This window comes from Entelurus aequoreus, linkage group LG11, assembly GCF_033978785.1.
Source record: "Entelurus aequoreus isolate RoL-2023_Sb linkage group LG11, RoL_Eaeq_v1.1, whole genome shotgun sequence".
NCBI classification, from domain to species: Eukaryota; Metazoa; Chordata; class Actinopteri; order Syngnathiformes; family Syngnathidae; genus Entelurus; species Entelurus aequoreus.
The window spans coordinates 58344162-58365030 of NC_084741.1; the positions used below are offsets into that span (position 1 = coordinate 58344162).

General features: G+C 38.5%; 1 protein-coding gene across 2 annotated transcripts in view; it reads right to left on the reverse strand.

Annotated features, from left to right (window-relative positions):
* Positions 1-413: 413 nt before the first annotated feature.
* The window catches only part of ube3d (ubiquitin protein ligase E3D), a 32485-nt gene continuing 12029 nt past the window's right edge, over positions 414-20869 (reverse strand). For both annotated transcript variants that reach the window (XM_062063617.1, XM_062063616.1), the window contains exons 7-10: positions 20406-20514; positions 18679-18827; positions 10095-10233; positions 414-614 (exon numbers count right to left, since the gene is read on the reverse strand). In XM_062063617.1, coding sequence (XP_061919601.1) covers positions 594-614; positions 10095-10233; positions 18679-18827; positions 20406-20514 — 418 coding nt within the window. In that variant the 3' untranslated portion in view covers positions 414-593. The remainder of the gene's footprint in view (positions 615-10094; positions 10234-18678; positions 18828-20405; positions 20515-20869) is intronic.

Consider the following 20869-nt stretch of genomic DNA (forward strand, 5'->3'; position numbering starts at 1 on the left):
CACTTGGGCTTCGTTATATACCTAAGGAGCTCATCTCTCGAGTACTTAATCATGCATATTTTACTACTGAAAACTACTAAAACAAAAGCACACGTTATACTCGAAGACACGTAGCTACTCGGGCTTGTTGCCAACGTAGTGAGCGTTGTTTTTTGTTGTCCCTGTTTTGTTCAGTTAAATACAATAATTTTTTATCCCTATATTTTATTTGTCCATGTGTTCTGTGTACAGTATGAATGAATGTTAATTTAGCAATAATTTAGGTCTAAATTCTAAATTACACTAATACTCAACTTGTAGAAACAAGAACTTGTCTCTAGACCGAGGACCACCTGTATAAAACACATTGTACAAGATGTTCAAATATTCTCACATGATACAACCAATACAAACACTCCATATTTTACCAGCAAGGTTTTTAAGCCATTTTTATTGATAAAAGCTCAAATGTAGCAGCCTGCTCACAAGCAATCATGTCTTAAACGTTTGCGTCCTTTTCTTCAAGGTTACTTGTGATACGCAGCTGCTTCACAAACTGTAAAAAGTAGTAAAAAAAAGTAGGTTCTCAAAAGCCAGGCTTCTCTTCTTAGTGTTCACAGTCGTAGGTACGCCACCTGAGGACAACAGGGAGAGAGAACTCGTAAACTTCTAAACACACATGCATCTTTAGCATGGTAGAAAACTTATGTTCATACTTTTTATCCCCAAATGCATGGATGGACTAACTAACAGCTTAACTGCAACATGTCATGTGCAATTATAGCCTTCAAATAAAAACCCCACAAGTGGAAGGAATTTAATCAACTTCAAAAACATTCAAAAAACATTTATCTAAAGAAAGCACTGACAGCAGATCAACTCAGCCTGATGCTGTCTTACTTCCTCCATCTGCTATTCTTGGGTGTTTGCCTGCTGCACACAAAGGATGCGGTCCACTAAGGGCTCCACACTGCGATGATGGATGAAGCATTTGCCTCACTTCTCCATCCCTTTGCCAATGTCTGCTCGCCAACCATGGGAATCGATGGTAATTCATACAAATGATAACGAACAGCAAATGGAGGCGAGTTGTTCCTAATGCAACACGGAGGCCCAGAGGAGAGGACAAAATGAGAGAGGACGTGAGAAAACGGGGGAGATGCAGCCTTGTGATAGCCCGGTTGTTAGGTTGAAGCAGGGAAAGAGATGGTGACACGTCTGACAAGCTGCTATGGATCATGGCACAAACCCATTTACTCTGAAAAACCGCTGTGGTGTGAATATATTTTATTCTACATGCCACTTAAACTGGAGCATATTTGTACATTGTTTGACTTATTTTGCCGAATCCATTCCATAATTTAATTCCACATACCGATATGCTAAATGTCTTAAAGGCCTACTGAAACCCGCTACTACCGACCACGCAGTCTGATAGTTTATATATTAATGATGAAATCTTAACATTGCAACACATGCCAATACGACCGGGTTAACTTATAAAGTGCAATTTGAAATTTCCCGGGAAACTTCCGCTTGAAAACGTTGCGGTATGATGACGTATGCGCGTGACGTCACGAGGTCAAGGGAAGTGTTTGGACCCAATTGAAATACCTCTGTTTTCTTCGACAAAATTCCACAGTATTCTGGACATCTGTGTTGGTGAATCTTTTGCAATTTGTTTAATGGACAATGGAGACTGCAAATAAGAAAGTTGTAGGTGCGATCGGTGTATTAGCGGCTGGCTGTAGCAACACCAACACCAGGAGGTTGCGTTGTGTTTTGAGCAGGATAGCAGACGCACTACAGTGAGTACAGCTTTGGCTTCCAAACATTTGATCGCTTGCCCGTACGTGCGTGTCGATATGTGCATGTCACGTACGTAACTTTGGGGAAATATATGTTTCTTGTTTATCGTCGTTGTTCTGATGGCGGCCGGGGTGTCGTCAAAAGCGTACAACGTCCGCCGCCGCCACCGCATCTAAGTTAGCTTCTATTTTTTTAGCTTCGCCAAGCTGAAAATTATTAACCGTGTATTTACATGTTCATGGTTTAATAGTATTGTTGATCTTCTGTCTATCCTTCCAGTCAGGGTTTGTTTTAATTTAGTTTCTATCTGCATTTGAGACTGATGCTATCACGTTAGCTCCGTAGCTAAGTTAGCTTCTATTTTTTAGCTTCGCCAAGCTGAAAATTATTAACCATGTATTTACATGTTAAATGATAAATGATAAATGGGTTGTACTTGTATAGCGCTTTTCTACCTTCAAGGTACTCAAAGCGCTTTGACAGTATTTCCACATTTACCCATTCACACACACATTCACACACTGATGGCGGGAGCTGCCATGCAAGGCGCTAACCAGCAGCCATCAGAGGCAAAGGGTGAAGTGTCTTGCCCAAGGACACAACGGACATGACTAGGAAGGTAGAAGGTGGGAATTGAACCCAAGTAACCAGCAACACTCCGATTGCTGGCACAGCCACTCTAGCAACTTCGCCATGCCGTCCCTATGTTCATGGTTTAATAGTATTGTTGATCTTCTGTCTATCCTTCCAGTCAGGGTTTTTTAAAATTTTGTTTCTATCTGCATTTGAGCCTGCTATCACGTTAGCTATGTAGCTAAGTTAGCTTCTATTTTTTTAGCTTCGCAAAGCTGAAAATTATTAACCGTGTATTTACATGTTCAGTCACTGTGAATGTCCATTTCGCGTTCTCGACTCTCATTTTCAAGAGGATATAGTATCTGAGGTGGTTTAAAATACAAATCCGTGATCCACAATAGAAAAAGGAGAGAGTGTGGAATCCAATGAGCCAGCTTGTACCTAAGATACGGTCAGAGCGAAAAAAGATACACCCCGCACTACACTGTAGTCCTTCACTCTAAAGTTCTTCATCCACAAATCTTTCATCTTCGCTCAAATTAATGGGGTAATCGTCGCTTTCTCGGTCTGAATGTCTCTCGCTTCATTGTAAACAAAGCGGAATTGTGAGGAATCCTTTGTCTTGTGACGTCACGCTACTTCCGGTAGGGGCAAGGGTTGTTTTTATCAGATACCAAAAGTTGCGATCTTTATCGTCGTTGTTCTATACTAAATCCTTTCAGCAAAAATATGGCAATATCGCGAAATGATCAAGTATGACACATAGAATGGATCTGCTATTCCTGTTTAATTAAAAACAATTCACTTCAGTAGGCCTTTAAGTGATGTGTGTGCATACAAATGTTTATAATTAGATTTTTCTCTAAAGTTATAGTTTACCTTTTTTTGGTGAGAATAATTGTTGTACATTCTTGAGTAGCAGGTTATAGTTTGCTTTGTACATAATTTTAGCTGTTTGCAAACGCAACAGATCATTGAATTTCAGTATTTTGGATTCAATAAATAAAGGGTTGGAGTGTTCTCTATATCCAACATTATGCATTATTCTGACTCCTTTTGTAACATGGTTAGTGAATGAAGCGTACTTTTATAGTTATTTCCCCATATTTCTACACAATAACTCAGATATGGTAACACAAGCGAGCAGTAAATAATATGTAATGATTTTTGGTCCAATACATAACATATTTAGCTGAATTCATTATTTGAAATATTTATTGCTGCCCTGTGTAGTATATTTTTTATATGAGATTTTGAGTTGATTTTCTAATCTTCTTTTACCCTTTCAATGTCTACTCCGTCTATTTGTGAAGTGAAGTGAGTGAAATATATTTATATAGTGCTTTTCTCTAGTGACTCAAAGCACTTTTACATAGTGAAACCCAATATCTAAGTTACATTTAAACCAGTGTGGGTGGCACTGGGAGCAGGTGGGTAAAGTGTCTTGCCCAAGGAAACAACGGCAGTGACTCGGGTGGTGGAAGCGGGGATCGAACCTGGAACCCTCAAATAGCTGGCACGGCCACTCTACCAACCAAGCTATACCGGTACTATATTGTTTTTGTATCGCCATGTAAAATTGCTAATGCTAATCAGTAGTACTGCAGCTATAAATAATTTTTGTAATCGCGCAATCTATCGATTAGTTTGATTGACTCTTTGTAGCCCCAAAGCGTATTTTAGGTAAAATAGTTGAGTTAATTTTTCTGCTTGCCACAACCTTAATTCTTTTTTGTATCAATAACATTGAAATTGCACTTTTACCATGTGTGCATTAATGAAACATTTAAATAAAAACCTCCCCGCTGTTCACTACCACATGGTTATGGCTCACACCCACCACCACTTTCATGTCCGGTGGATTGCAGCAGCTGTATTTAAAGTTACGGGGACTCCATGCGGTCCGAATTCTAAATGTGCTAATTCTCATTGACTGAGCACATTTGGAAAAGTGGCGCTTTCTGTAAACAACACTAGCTTTGTTGGCATGGCGCTATGAATACGCCTGTTTGTGCCCCAAGTGCTTGAGTCGGTCTAGGACGTGACATCACACATGCAACAGAGATGTCGAAAAATGGCACCTCTTGATTTTATTTGAATCGCAACTCGGTAGTATTGACGGAATTCGGTCAGTAGCAATAAAAGTACAGAATTCGGTATTCATCCTTAGTCATAATCTATTGAAATAATACAATCAACTTGTCATAAAAGTGTTAGCAGCTTCAAATGAAGGGGGTACACAAAAACATTGCATTTCTTATTTATGAAATTACAGCTATTTTAAGTAGAACATCCTAAAAAACAATAGCCAGATTCTGTTTTAAAAACTGGTTGGTTTGGGCCCACCAAGATCTAATGAAGGCCCCTTTTACTTCCATTGAGGTCTTTTTGGACTCCATATTGGTGTCTTTAGTGAAACTTGATAGTTAAACTACATATGTTTTCCTGCTTAACATGTCATTTATCCTAATGCTTTCAAACTTTTAAAAAATGCAGGTACTGTAACTACTTCCCAATATTTATTCCAAATCAATTGTGGCACAATAATCCAAATACTGGACCTAAATGTATATCCTGTATCAGCTTCTGATTCACTTTCCAACCTGCTGCATTACTGAGGTTGTGAGAAATACGAGATTAATGAGCCATGGGTGAAATGACACCAAGCTTGAAGTACTTTACACGCCATTAACCTAGACGGTCCAGGGGAGGAGGGCGGGGACAAGTACTGTACAGCAGCAGAGAAAACAATAAACTAGTGGTGTCAAACTCATTTTAGCCCGAAGGCCACATGGAGGAAAATATATTCCCTAGTCAGCCAGACTGGTAAAATCATGGCATGATAACTTAAAAATAAAGACAACTTTAAAATAGAACAAGGGTATTCTGAAAATTTACAAATCATGTTTTGTTTTTTTCCACTTGCATGTTTCGGTTAAAAGTATTCTATCTTCATTTGTTGTTACGTACGTACGTACGTTTGTCAGCCCTACAATAGACACACACATTCTCTCAAGCAACATGATACCAGGCTGGGTATCGTGCTTGCTAAGATCTACTCACGGAAACTGAAACATGCAGGTCAAATAAGGTGGGTTTAAATTTGATAAACTGGAAACGACATACTTTAGTGTAGCCATTTAACAGGCATGCCTCACTATGACTGTACGGTAAAATGTTAACCATTATTTCATTTATACAAACCCTGTTTCCATATGAGTTGGGAAATTGTGTTAGATGTAAATATAAACGGAATACAATGATTTGCAAATCATTTTCAACCCATATTCAGTTGAATATGCTACAAAGACAACATATTTGATGTTCAAACTGATAAACTTTTTTTTTGTTGCAAATAATCATTAACTTTAGAATTTGATGCCAGCAACACGTGACAAAGAAGTTGGGAAAGGGGGCAATAAATACTGATAAAATTGAGGAATGCTCATCAAACACTTATTTGGAACATCCCACAGGTGAACAGGCAAATTGGGAACAGGTGGGTGCCATGATTGGGTATAAAAGTAGATTCCATGAAATGCTCAGTCATTCACAAACAAGGATGGGGCGAGGGTCACCACTTTGTCAACAAATGCGTGAGCAAATTGTCGAACAGTTTAAGAAAAACCTTTCTCAACCAGCTATTGCAAGGAATTTAGGGATTTCACCATCTACGGTCCGTAATATCATCAAAGGGTTCAGAGAATCTGGAGAAATCACTGCACGTAAGCAGCTAAGCCTGTGACCTTCGATCCCTCAGGCTGTACTGCATCAACAAGCGACATCAGTGTGTAAAGGATATCACCACATGGGCTCAGAAACACTTCAGAAACCCACTGTCAGTAACTACAGTTGGTCGCTACATCTGTAAGTGCAAGTTAAAACTCTGCTATGCAAGGCGAAAACCGTTTATCAACAACACCCAGAAAAGCCGTCGGTTTCGCTGGGCCTGAGCTTACCTAAGATGGACTGATACAAAGTGGAAAAATGTTCTGTGGTCTGACGAGTCCACATATCAAATTGTTTTTGGAAAATGTGGACGTCGTGTCCTCTGGACCAAAGAGAAAAAGAACCATCCGGATTGTTATAGGCGCAAAGTTGAAAAGCCAGCATCTGTGATGGTATGGGGGTGTATTAGTGCCCAAGACATGGGTAACTTACACATCTGTGAAGGCGCCATTAATGCTGAAAGGTACATACAGGTTTTGGAACAACATATGTTGCCACTCAAGCAACGTTACCATGGACGCCCCTGCTTATTTCAGCAAGACAATGCCAAGCCACGTGTTACATCAACATGGTTTCATAATAAAAGAGTGCGGGTACTAGACAGGCCTGCCTGTAGTCCAGACCTGTCTCCCATTGAAAATGTGTGGCGCATTATGAAGCCTAAAATACCACAACGGAGACCCCCGGACTGTTGAACAACTTAAGCTGTACATCAAGCAAGAATGGGAAAGAATTCCACCTGAGAAGCTTAAAAAATTGGTCTCCTCAGTTCCCAAACGTTTACTGAGTGTTGTTAAAAGGAAAGGCCATGTAACACAGTGGTGAACATGCCCTTTCCCAACTACTTTGGCACATGTTTCAGCCATGAAATTCTAAGTTAATTATTATTTGCACAAAAAAAATTAAGTTAATGAGTTTGAACATCAAATATGTTGTCTTTGTAGTGCATTCAATTGAATATGGGTTGAAAAGGATTTGCAAATCATTGTATTCCGTTTATATTTACATCAAACACAATTTCCCAACTCATATGGAAACGGGGTTTGTACATTGTACTATGTAATCATATAGTGACACAGTGAAAAACAATTCTTGCTCAGCATTAGGCTGTTGATCCCATGGAACACATTCCACATAGTTTTCAAAATATTCAGTGTTTTGTTACTTCAGCTAATTAGCAATGCAGTGATAATGTTTACAGCCCTAAAAATTACACTCAAGAGTAAATCACCTCCAATTATTCATGTTTGTACCTCATTCTCTCGTGGCATGGGTCTTATCAAACCAAAAAAAAACCTTTGTTTTTATTATGGGATTCTCATTTCCGAGTTAAGACTGTACTAAACTGATACTTACATGAAACACAAAGGACCTTTGGGGGACACCTAAATGAAAAACACCCATCATTCACAAGGGCTAGCCTGCAGCAATGGCAACACAAGCGCTTGCCAGCGCTGCTAAGAGTACAGAGGTGATGCAATACCATTTTTAATTACTTATATGCTCATTAGTTGTGGAACTTAGCGGCCTCAGATGCATTAACAACAATAAAAAAAAAACAGCTTTTTCAAACAAATTATAATAATAAACATACTCCCTACATAACAACATGCTGTAATAAACACTGCCTGTGTCATGTGATCACTATTAGTAGATAAAAAGCCAACGGTAAACTAGATCTTGTTGCCCTGTCACACCTCTTCAGCTGTAGATAACATGTTCTGCCTCTGGAGAGAAACCATCCGGCTGCTTGTTGTCCCTGTGACACTGTGGGCACCATAGTGTTTTGCTCGCCATTTCAAACAAGGTCTCAGATGCTCTTTAACAATTTCTGGTAACTCTAGATGGCCGTGTGATAACATTACCTCCCTGTCCTCAGCCATCAACCACACAAGCCAGGCACAACAGGAAATGTTTAAGTGTATCATTTCATCACACGCATTACTACCATTGTAACCATTTCCAGCAGCAAACAGATAATATGTCTTATGTCTAGGTCATGTGATCTGTTGCCTTCTCAGTTTTAGCATAGCCTCACTGTCATCTTGTAACCTTAGACAGTAACTATACAGCATGAAGTACATCCCACTATGGTGAAAAGGGAGGAGCTGCTCTAACATTACATTGTGTCACCTTCAACACTCGTGCGCTTGGAGAGAAACCACACTATTAAAGTTTAACAATAGAAACAGCAACAACTTAGGAGAAAAAACATTTAAAAATAAAATCCAAATTAATGTGGATACATTTTTTTGTTAACATGAACATGTTTGGGTCTGCAGCGATTTATCAATTAATTCTATCAGAAAAAGATTTGTATTTTGTTGCTTCAATGATTCGTTTATTTCATAAAATATATAAAAAACATTGATTCCGCAAGACTGCTCCAATAGAGCGCACGTGAGAATGGTGTGGATCTACAGTAATGTAGGTCACACTGCGGGTGATGTGGCCTGTGTTTGTGTAGCGGGAACAGCCGAGTGTGAGACAGATGGCTCAAAGAAGAGGGAGAAAGAAAGCAAAGGGCCCATAGAAGACAAGAGAAGCTGTCAAAGGTTTTGCGATCATATAAAACTGAAAAAGACAGACATTGTGGTGAAATGTTTGCACTGTCAAACAGAGCTGGCATTTCACAATAGCAGCACATCGATGATACAGCACGTTACGATGACGTACGCTGCATATTTAAAAGCCGAAAACAACCAGAAATAACGTATACGTCTATTTTGGTAGCTAACGCCATCTTATGCGTTTGACTTCCATAACAAATGTTTTATTCAAACACATGGGGGCATGTAAGGACATGTTAGCATCTACAGTTTGTATGTTAATGTTATCGAGTTGTTTGTCCAAAATCAAACGCCAATTTCCAATTAATACCTTTTAAAATGTGTTTGTGGTAAAATGTTAAATACATTTTCCACCAACATGAGCGCACACACAGAAGTCCCTTTGGTGCGCTCACAATCGATCAGAAATCACAAAAATCCTTAACTTTAACAACCATATTGCTATAATATAAAACCATTAAAAAATATAAAATCCACTTACATTACCATAACGACAAAGGAACGAAAGTAGCAGACAGAGGTGGAGAAAGGAGGGCCATGTGTGTGCTCTTGAAAGAGATGCCGCTAAACGAGAGGTAGTCTTCTCCTCTACTGTGAAATAAGTCTGCTTTGGCATCATTTTCCAAAAAAAAGTCTGTTCTCATCACAATTAAAACTTGCTGTGGTACGAAGTCGACAATATCCTCAATACAAGCAAGGGAAACGTTTGTACACAGAGACATGGTTTGCACACAGATGCATATTTGGTGCAATCTAAAAGTTCGTAATCCCAAAATTTCGCTAATAGGGAGGTTCATAAATTGAGGTTTCACTATAAGTGAATCTCTGCTCCATTTATAACTGTGTATAGGAATCAGTACACTAATGCAGTTTATCACTTTAGATTAGATTTTTAGCCTTGTGCTTGACCGTCATCATTTTGAGCAGATTGACAAATAAATGGCCAATACTTGTGTTAATTACCACTGTCATTGCCTTTGAAAACAGCAAAAAGAATTCACTTGTCAGCAGAGTACCTATTTTCTAGGCTTTTCCAGGCTAAGTATAGACAATTACAAGTGAAAGGAAGCTTGCGATATTGGCTGACAATAGCAAAACTTTGCATTTGACCCACATAAATCCCCAAAGCAAGCAAGGCTTGAAAACCTCTGAATCATGAAATTAATTATAACGTCGGCTAAAAACACTGCCAAGCTTAACTGAATAATGGGAAAAAGGTTCCAAGTAGGGGTTACGTGAAGAACTTAATTGTCTTCAGCTAAAAGAAATCTTGCTGTGTTGTGGTAATACACACAGGGTAAAGACACTTTTCATTATCTCTATGCTGACATTACACATGCCTCAGGGATATCATTTTAGAACAATCTGGAATATAACATAGCAATGCCCAGCAACAAGTCTTTATTGTAACACCTTGCAGTCATGTCTCACCTCGTACGCTCTCATGTGACGCATCGATGCAGGAAGTGTAGCATTGCTGTCGTCAATCACTTGTAGTAGTTCTTCACACACCTTCAGCGGGAGCACCACAGGGTGTCCTGTGGCATTGACCTCCCAGCTGGTGATGACTCTAAAAACACAGAATTTATGCTGACTGCCATGTTCAGTACAAGCAAGACCCAGAAATAACTGCAATAAAGCTCATGATGAAGCATTTCACTGTGGTTTTTAATGGGAGTCATTTTTAACCACCAACTATTGGAGAACAAGGGAGACATTAAAGCAGATAGATTGACCAGCCAGTGTCTTGCATTGGTACACGTCATGGGGTATGTTGTGTGTGTGTGCGTGTGCGTGTGTGTGTGTGTGTGTGTGTGGGTGTGTGTGTGTGTGTGTGTGTGTGTGTGTGTGTGTGTGTGTGTGTGTGAAGGAGAAGAGTGTGGCTGAAAGTAGAAGAGTGATTGAACAAGGAAAGATTGATGTTCTTTCAGCGTGAGTGGTGCTGATCCAGTTTGAAAGTGCTGACAGTTAGCCATCTGTGCGTTTCCTCACAGGAGCCTTCTTAAAGTTTCGGCACATAAAAATAATTCAGGAAATGCTGATGATGAGGAACTATTTCATAAAGCAGTGTCAAAAAATGGCAACATACTGTAGGAGCAGCAGTGGACTGGGACAAACATACGGCCCTAGAATTTTTGGTCCAGTCTTACCCACTACAATGTGTACAAAAAGGGATGGGTACCTTTTACATTTTAATCGATACAGTGCCAATTTGTGGTAACTTGGGAATGGATACCGGTACTCCAGAGTACACATTTTCAGTACTTTTGTGTGTGTTCAAATATTAATGGTTTAAAAAAAAAAAAAAAAAAGGAACTGCACTTTTTTTATTTTATTTTGCCTATCGTTTTACAATCATTCTGAAAAACATGACGCTGGATGTGTTTTTCTTTTTAATGCATTCTTAATAATAAATAAATGCGATCAAAAGTTCGCTTACAATAGAGCCTATGGGTGCCGTTCAATTCTAACATTGGGGTTTTATATACATGACGTAAGTATATATGTAATGTAGTAACATTTATAACATTTACATTTATAATATTTTGATCATTTTAAGCATCTTTGGCAAATGTATTTTCTCAGCCATATATTTTTCAGGTGAGAGGCATGATTTATGATCCATAATAAACTTACAGGGAGCAGGGAAGCGAGGAGCAGCAGACCACTCGACGGACGTAGGCACACCCGGAAGTGATCACGGCGCCGCTATAGTTTGTCTGCGTTAGTGTTTATAATAACAAAATCACTAATACTTGGTTAACATTTAAGTCAAATTGTATGTAATTCAATTAAATCATTATTATTATATTAAATGTAAATTGTGTATTTGTGACGCTTTTTGAATGGTTATCGGATTTTATGGCCGGAAGAGTGTAGCGCCCATTGGCTCCGCTGTAAGCGGACTTTTATTTACATTTATTTAATATTTAGAATGCATTAAAAAAAAAAATCCATCCGTCGTCATGTCTTTCATAATGATTGTGAACTGGCAAAATTCCCCAAAAAGTGCAGTTCCCCTTTAACACTGAGCTGTGCTGTCTAGTTATCTTGTTTTCTTACACTTCTGTGTGTCATTTGCGAGTACTGTACTGCAGAGAAGGTCCTGGCTAGATATACATGTAGGTATATGGGTCTATTATAATTCTAGGAATGAAATATAGTTTATTTGGAAGCAATTTGTGTTGTGTGGACTCACTGGCCTGGGATCAGTCTATCCCTTGCTCTCCTCCCCCTTGACTCTTCTGACACACACAACTCGTATCACTCTCCGCAGCAAGTTAAGGTGTCAGTAGCCGTTTTTATACAGAGCACCAAGCCACCAATTTGCTCGTCCTTTTGGCAGCTTGGTCATCGTTTTTATACAGAGGGCAGCAAGTTTGGGGTCTCTTTTGGTCTGCCGATTTTCTGCCCCGAAGGGTACACTTATTTCCGCCTCGAGTTCTATATAAAACCAAGGCGGAAATGTGCCGGACCGTGGGTGAGATGGGCAGAGATGTTAATGACTTGCACCATAGGCTAATTTTGGAAAAGGAGGAATATTACACCTTCGTTTTAAAAAGACAGATTGGCAAATTGCCGCCCTTATTTTGGAACAAATATGCCGCCTATAAAAAAAGAGCCACTAATGGAAATGAGCGGCGGTAGTCTAAAAAATGAGGTTTGTTCAGATTTTTTTTTTTTGGGGCGTGCACACTCAGAGTTTGCGGCCACATAACCCATAGCAAAAATCGGCCCTGCTGTACTGTACTGTAATATATAGTAGACTTTGCATACAGTTGCAATTCCAAGACGTTAGATTGCAGTAGTATACAGACTATGACATGTTGCCTTAGCCAGGAAGTAGTCTTTGCCAAAACGCCTTTTATTTTGCTGAGCCCTACAATGTGTTTATACTGTAAGTATTGTACTTATTCCACACCAGCTGTTTGATTGAAACATGCATCTCAGATGTTTTGATTATCGAATGTGGAGGAGTTGAAATTGCTAATGTGAAATCGTAAATGCTAATCTTTAGCAAGTCTATGGCAAATCTAATGTAAATTATCGAGCTAGCGCATTTTAAAAAATTGAGCCTTATTTTACTTTTGAGTGCCTTCTTCTTGCTTCTTGAAAATTGTATTACCTAAAAGCAGTCAGACTGAGTCCACTCTGAGTGCTTGTTTTCCAAACAAGTTCTTGAGCTTGTGTCAAGCTTGAAACCCGAAGGTATTGATATACGGCACTGTTTGATTTTACATAAATCAGAACATATAAAAGTACAGAATTTGGGACCCATCCCTATGTGCAGATTCTGTTGTTTCTCTTTCCGCCTGTCTTTTGGGATTGGACGAGGGGGGCTAGAATTTGCGTTGGTAGGATTATTGGGCCTCTGTAGCTTCTTAGTATAGGGTCATTGGGCCAGGTAAACATGAAAGACAAGCCACTGACTGGATTAATCAATCCAGTTACCAAGAGAAGGCGCAGCAATAAATAACTAAACGGTCGGTACTCCCGATTGCCAGTTCACCTCCGTGAGGGAGTGAAGCCAATTATGAATCTGAATGAGGCAGCTGCTATATATGGAACGCAGTTAATTATAAGTTAAGAAGGAAGACAAGTACCAGTAAGTTCTGGCCTTTTATTATCCAACAAGATTATTGAAATGTAAACTGTATTAGGAATGCTCTTATTAGTGCAGGTCAGGATCTCAAAAAAGCAGGAGACTGCAGGCAGCTTGCAGGTTAAGAAGTGTTTAATGTCCAAAAGTACAAAAAAAATCCAAAGTAGAGTGCAAAAGGGATATGCACAAAACAAGCACAGGGAAACTGTGCATGAAAACATAGCTGAGGATAGAAATGCAAAAACAAGAAGCCAAAAAAATACTACTAACCATGAAAGTTCCTCTGACACCCTAGACACCAAACCTTTGCAATGATCTCACAAGCAAAAAAGAAGGGAGACCGGTTTAATTAGCCCTCTAAAACCAGGTGAGACAATCAAATGCAAACAAGCCGCAGGTGAGGAGAGAAGCGCTTTAGTAAGGCTACTAAAAACAAAACCCAACCAAAGCAGGAAGTGGAACCAAAGCACACCAAAAGACACCCATAAACTAAACAAAAAACGACCTGATGAAACAGGTCGTATCAAGCTGGTTGAAACAACTAAACTTGCATCGCGTTACGTCAGAACAGGACGTGCAGAAAGAGGAAAAAACTGCAAGGGCTGAGTCAGTTCAACATAATGTGGGTTGAAGGCTCCTCCAGAGGGGTGCTGATATAAGGAAAATGTAGAACCACATGCAGAGCATCTAACAACATCTTTCTAATGCATCACAGCACGATACACAGAGTTTCACAGTGGTCAAAATAACATATCATGTATGAGCAACACGCATGCGGTTTACGTAAGCGAAAACTCTTGAGATGATAAACACCTTTGATTGCAATCTCATTTGCAAAATAATGGACCATTAAACCTGTGAACAACACAAAAGGATATTAACTCTTTAATTCTAACTTTCAACCTGAATATTTTTTGAATAAATTGCCTTTGATAAAAAGGTAATATGTATTTATACCTATGTATAATTTGTAATCATTCCATTTAAAAAGAATACTATATATATACACACACATGTACATACATATGTATATACACATAATATATACATATATATTTACGTATACATATATACAGTCGTGGTCAAAAGTTTACATACACTTGTAAAGAACATAATGAGTCTTGAGTTTCCAATAATTTCTACAACTCTTATTTTTTTGTGATAGAGTGTTTGGAGCACATACTTGCACTGAGCCTAGTCTATAAAATCCGCTACACCTTCTTGATACCGAAGTACATGTCAAACTACTTCCTTAACGTAAAAGACCGCCATAACCACAACACCAGGGGGAGTTCCACAAACCATGTTAAACCCAGATTCCGATCTAACAAAGGTCTAAACTCATTCTCCTTCTATGCCACATCAATATGGAATGCACTCCCAACAGGTGTAAAAGTAAGTGCATCTCTATCCTCCTTCAAAACCGCACTAACACAACACCTCCAGGCAACTTCAACCCTTGACTAACACCCTCCCTCTTCCACATCCCACCTCCCCGGATTGTAAATAACCAAATGTAAATAATCAAATGTATTTCTAAAGTATATACTTGTTCTTATGCTTTCTGAACCCACTATGTTCTCTGCTCGCTGTACATATCCTACCAAGTCAGACCTACACTGTTTCAATGCCCATTTCTCTGATGATGCAATTGTTGATGACTGAAGTATGCTGTTATCAACCAAACCCTCCTCATCCCACCTCCCGGATTGTAAATAATGTAAATAATTCAATGTATATACTCTGATGATTAACTTGTGTAGTGACTGTATTATGATGATAGTATATATTTGACCATGAATTGATTTACTTAAACAAGTTGAAAAACTTATTCGGGTGTTACCATTTAGTGGTCAATTGTAAGGAATATGTACTGAACTGTGCAATCTACTAATACAAGTTTCAATCAATCAATCAATGTTTATCACAAAAAACATTCATGAAGTTTGGTCCTTTTATGAATTTATTATGGGTCTACTGAAAATGTGACCAAATCTGCTGGGTCAAAAGTATACATACAGCAATGTTGATATTTAGTTGCATGTCCCTTGGCAAGTTTCACTGCAATAAGGCGCTTTTGGTAGCCATCCACAAGCTTCCGGCAAGCTTCTGGTTGAATTTTTGACCACTCCTCTTGACAAAATTGGTGCAGTTCAGCTAAATGTGTTGGTTTTCTGACATGGACTTGTTTCTTCAGCATTGTCCACAGGTTTAATTAAGGACTTTGGGAAGGCCATTCTAAAACCTTAATTGTAGCTTGATTTAGCCATTCCTTTACCACTTTTGACGTGTGTTTGGGGTCATTGTCCTGTTGGAACTCCCAACTGCCCCCAAGACCCAACCTCCAGGCTGATGATTTTAGGTGGTCCTGAAGAATTTGGAGGTAATCCTCCTTTTTCATTGTCTCATTTACTCTCTGTAAAGCACCAGTTCCATTGGCAGCAAAACAGGCACAGAGCATAATACTACCACCACCATGCTTGACGGTGGGGATGGTGTTCCTGGGATTAAAGGCCTCACCTTTTCTCCTTCAAACATATTGCTGGGTATTGTGGTCAAACACCTCAATTTGTGTTTCATCTGACATCACATGGACAAAGCTAAGACCTTCTGGAGGAAACTTCTCCATTAATTCTCTATTAATTGATCAAATTTAATATTCAGCCTACTAATAATTCTGTTATTGAAGACTCGACGAGAACATGTCATAAAATAATGTATACAATATTTTAGCCAGACAGAAAAATCCTCCGTTCCAGACAACCCTGTATGGCTGGTGTTAATGTGTATGTTACTGTGTTATGATAGTCATTTTTCCCATGGTCTTTGAACACACCGTGTTGGGGGAGAATGAGCAAGTGTTGTGTGTCTAGGAGTGAAACATGGAGACAGATGTGTGCGCAAGGAGGAAATACTTGCTGGAATTGGGCCCGATGTTAGCATTAAATTGGCCATAAAGGCTAAACATATTTTATAGACTTTATATTACTTTATTTTCTTTGGTGGGGCGGCTATCCTGTTCTGTCTCCCTGTAATGTTTGTCTGATCTTGAATGGGATTGTGCTGAAAATTTAAATTTCCCTCTGGGATTAATAAAGTATTTCTGATTCTGATTCTGATTCTGAATACGAAACCTGTACATTAAGGAGAAACCCTAACTGTAGTTAAACCGGATGTATAGTGTAGCGCTATTATTTTGAAGACGGAAAAGTGTGTGATTGGTTTGAGAAAGTGTCATGACATGTTTTGATGTCGAATCCACTGTTTGCAATAAAAAAAGTTTCATTTTGACATCCTGCCGACCGTCATTCATTTCTGTTGAGCTTCTTTACTAAATCAGTCACAGTAACAATCTAAATGTTATGTTATCACTGCACCTTAACTGTAATCTGAACACGGAAGTGAAGCACCACCCACCTCTAGAACGACATGCGCAGCAGGCGTTTGCTGCAGGCGTTTGCTGCATGGACGAGTCCATCTGGGATAGGGTCCAGCACCCTTGCGACCCCGAGAGGGACAAGCGGTAAAAAATGAATGGATGGATGTTGTCTCTTCTCACGGCAAAAAATAGTCCTTTCTTGTCGGGAGAACAACTTGTGATGGCTTCGAACTTGATATTTCCATAATGTGCCCTTTTCTTTATCCATTTCTGCTCGCTTGTGGCTCATCAGTAGCAAGTGAACTACAGCCCAGCTACGGCACGGCAGGAGGGTCAAAAAGGAAGTGTTTGCGTTAATCGCCCGTTAAAAAATATTGATTATTTTAGTTATCGCGTTAACTTTGACAGCCCTAATTATATATATATATATATATATATATATATATATATATATATATATATATATATATATATATATATATATATATATATATATATATATATACATATATATATATATATATATATATATATATATATATATATATACATATATATACACTACCGTTCAAAAGTTTGGGGTCACCCAAACAATTTTGTGGAATAGCCTTCATTTCTAAGAACAAGAATAGACTGTCGAGTTTCAGATGAAAGTTCTCTTTTTCTGGCCATTTTGAGCGTTTAATTGACCCCACAAATGTGATGCTCCAGAAACTCAATCTGCTCAAAGGAAGGTCAGTTTTCTAGCTTCTGTAACGAGCTAAACTGTTTTCAGATGTGTGAACATGATTGCACAAGGGTTTTCTAATCATCAATTAGCCTTCTGAGCCAATGAGCAAACACATTGTACCATTGGAACACTGGAGTGACAGTTGCTGGAAATGGGCCTCCATACACCTATGTAGATATTGCACCAAAAACCAGACATTTGCAGCTAGAATAGTCATTTACCACATTAGCAATGTATAGAGTGTATTTCTTTAAAGTTAAGACTAGTTTAAAGTTATCTTCATTGAAAAGTACAGTGCTTTTCCTTCAAAAATAGGGACATTTCAATGTGACACCAAACTTTTGAACAGTAGTACACACCGTATTCTTCCGCTGCTAGCTACAGTATGAATAGGGGTGGTAGAAAAAAAAGATTCACATCCGAAACACAATGTTTTTTTTTAAGAATTATTTAAAAAAACTAAACATTTTTAAGCCATCCCCGCGGTTATGCCAGGTGTGTACGTCATATTTCAGCAGCCAGATGTGCTTTTGTAACGTGTAGCCTGTTTTGAAAACATTGTATTTTAATTTATATACCAAATAATATATTGCAATAATTGGTTTGAATCAAGAAATGTGTTGGAATAAGGATTGATTCTTAATCGAATTATCATTCCAAGAATCGGAATTGAATTGAATTGTAAGTTATAAGATTCATATACCTACTGAGGAAATATATAATGCAGTTTAAGGCTTGTGCTAATTTGCATAACCCTAAAACATTTCATAAAAATTGAATTTTAATGAACTCCGAGGACCACCTGTACTGCGCAGAGAGCTCTGTCTATTAATTCGGACTGAGAAATGTGATTTACTAATGTAAAATATGGATTAGTGAGCCCTATTGTAACAGTAGTAATTATTCCAACAAACTGGTCAACTATATTTGAAGATGTGTCACACTGTATGAGTAAACATGAATATTCTCATTTAATCAAGTTTATATACTCTCAGGGCATTGAATCAATTGCAACGAGACAACCTTAACAATCCAATTGTGATCACATCAATGCAGTGAGTGTATAAGAAAAATATTGCGCACACCAGCTACCCAAATGTATCCTTATCCAAAAAAATCTGACTATCTTTACATCATGACAAATTAGAAGTAAAACATTTTGTTTATATTTTTGTCAAAGCTGTCAAAAGGAGCCTGGAGAGGATACATTGGATAGATGAAAATGTGACTACAGGAAAAGAGAAATAGGACTGGAGAAATGAAGGATTTAGAGGGTAGAAATATGTCAGTTGTATTCACTTACTCCTGCTGCTCGGCGTCCACATGAGAGCAGCGTATGTAGAGGAGTTTGAGGGCTCGTGCAGCTCTAAGTGATGAACTAAGGCATGTGGAGGGATTAGCAGACCACTGTGGGATTGACGCTATGATGGAGTCACTGTTCAGAAGCCAGAGCTGCAAGAGGAGCAGAAAGATCACGTCAATTTCAGGATGTGCAGCAAAAACTGAGTGCAACTACAAGTTTTCACAAAGTTAAAGAGGTTAAAAAAATGAACACTACCATGCAATAAATACACACTTTATTTTTTACAACTGTTACAAATAACTATCAGTGAGTCTCTTTGAATTTTCGTAATTGGGAATGTTCAGTATATTAGGGGTGGAATGGTTCACAAAATCCATTCAAGTGGCAACCAGGGGGCTAAATCCGGCCCGGTGATGACACCATCCTGGTCCCCGAGTTCAGTTCAAAACACAATTTCAGCAAATTCCTAAAGACACTAGAGTGCTCCTGTTGTACAGAGGAACTTGGACCACTGTAAACACAATGGCAGATCCTTGCATTGACATTTTAACCTTGCTAGAAAACATAGAACATTGGTGTTTAAACTTTTGATTTACATAACTGAGGCGTTCCTCAAGGCACCCCTTTAAGTCATCTACTGGAGTTAGTTACACATTTTTTTTACTTCAGATGCAGTAACTAGTCATTTATTCAACTTCTTTAGTTCCTCAAGCTTCCATTTTAAGTCCTCTCTTCTTCAGTTAAAAAAACTTGAGACACTTTTGCTGCAGATTCTTAAAACACTAGAGTGCTGTCATAGAGATGATCTTTGACTAGCTTTTTTGCAGAAGGTCCTTAAAAACAGCAGAGCGCTCCTTTGACTTTGACAAAATAAATAAACCAAAATCAAATGTCTACTGTTGAGGACCCTGGTTCTTCAAAATAAACAAAATAAGAATAATAGTGAAAGGAGAAGTACAGCCCCCCGGCCCTTAGCTTTCTGGAACTGTAGCTTCCAAAACAATTTAGTTGAATATCACTGATATATCCAATAATACATCACAATCATTTATTAGTTAGCACCAAACCGATAAGCAGTACAAAGAAATAAAAACATATGATCTAAACCAGTGGCACAGATGGGATTTTTGACAGTCAGCAAATTATTTCAAGTCAATGAGTTATTTTAAACTCCATGCCTGAATCAAAATGTGTTTAAACTGAACGGTATTGATTTTTATTTTTTTTATAAAACATCCCATTCCTAATACATACTGCACTGTAGATAGATATCCCCTGGGGGAAATCAAGAATATAAGTTTAGAAGGTGCGGGCCAGGTTGGTTTTTGAATTATTTTTCCTTTTTGTCTGCACTCTGCGACAAAAGTGAAGTCAAGCAAACCGCTAAAAAAAACACACACATTGCTATCCACTTTCTCTGATATGACCTTGGTTCTTGTACAGTATATGAATTGGGTTCATTTTCCTCAGTCACAACATTGAGTGATTATCTTCATATCACCACACTGCTGGGTTTCAATGAATAGTCCACTATAAATATCAACTTCCGGTATATGGTAGAGTTCTTTATTAATTAAACACTGCTTGACTGCACTCACACGTTCAGTGTCCGAGAAATGAAAATAACATTACTATTATAAATAGAATATGGTATCTAAATATAGTTATGGTTGATCGATCCTTCCCAAACTAGTTGTAATTAACTGTATATCCTAGCTAGCTCTCACCAGTAAGAAAGGTTTTCCATTTGGCGTTTGAACACAGAAGTGGAAGAAGCTCAGAGAGTTGGAAAGCTCTGCCAGTCTGGCTGCTACAGTTCTCTCCAAGAAGAATGATCTGTTCAAAACAGACAAAGCATTTTTGTGACAACATAGACAACATTGCAGCTTTTGAAAAATCATTGTCATGCATCAAAAAACTATTTGTCCACCTTGAAAAACAAAAACACTTTCATAAGGGATGTTTTAATCAATCAGCCACTGATCAGTATCAATTTCCTTTATTTAACCAGGTAAAGACTCATTGAGATAAAATCTATTTTTCAAGAGCGACCTGATCAACCGATTTTCGTGAAAAAATACATGATCGGCCATTGCAGATAAATGCCTTTTGATGCCAATCACAAACGCTGATCCTCTCTGGCTGACAAGCAAGGTTATATAGTGTAATGGGTACAACAAACCAACATCAT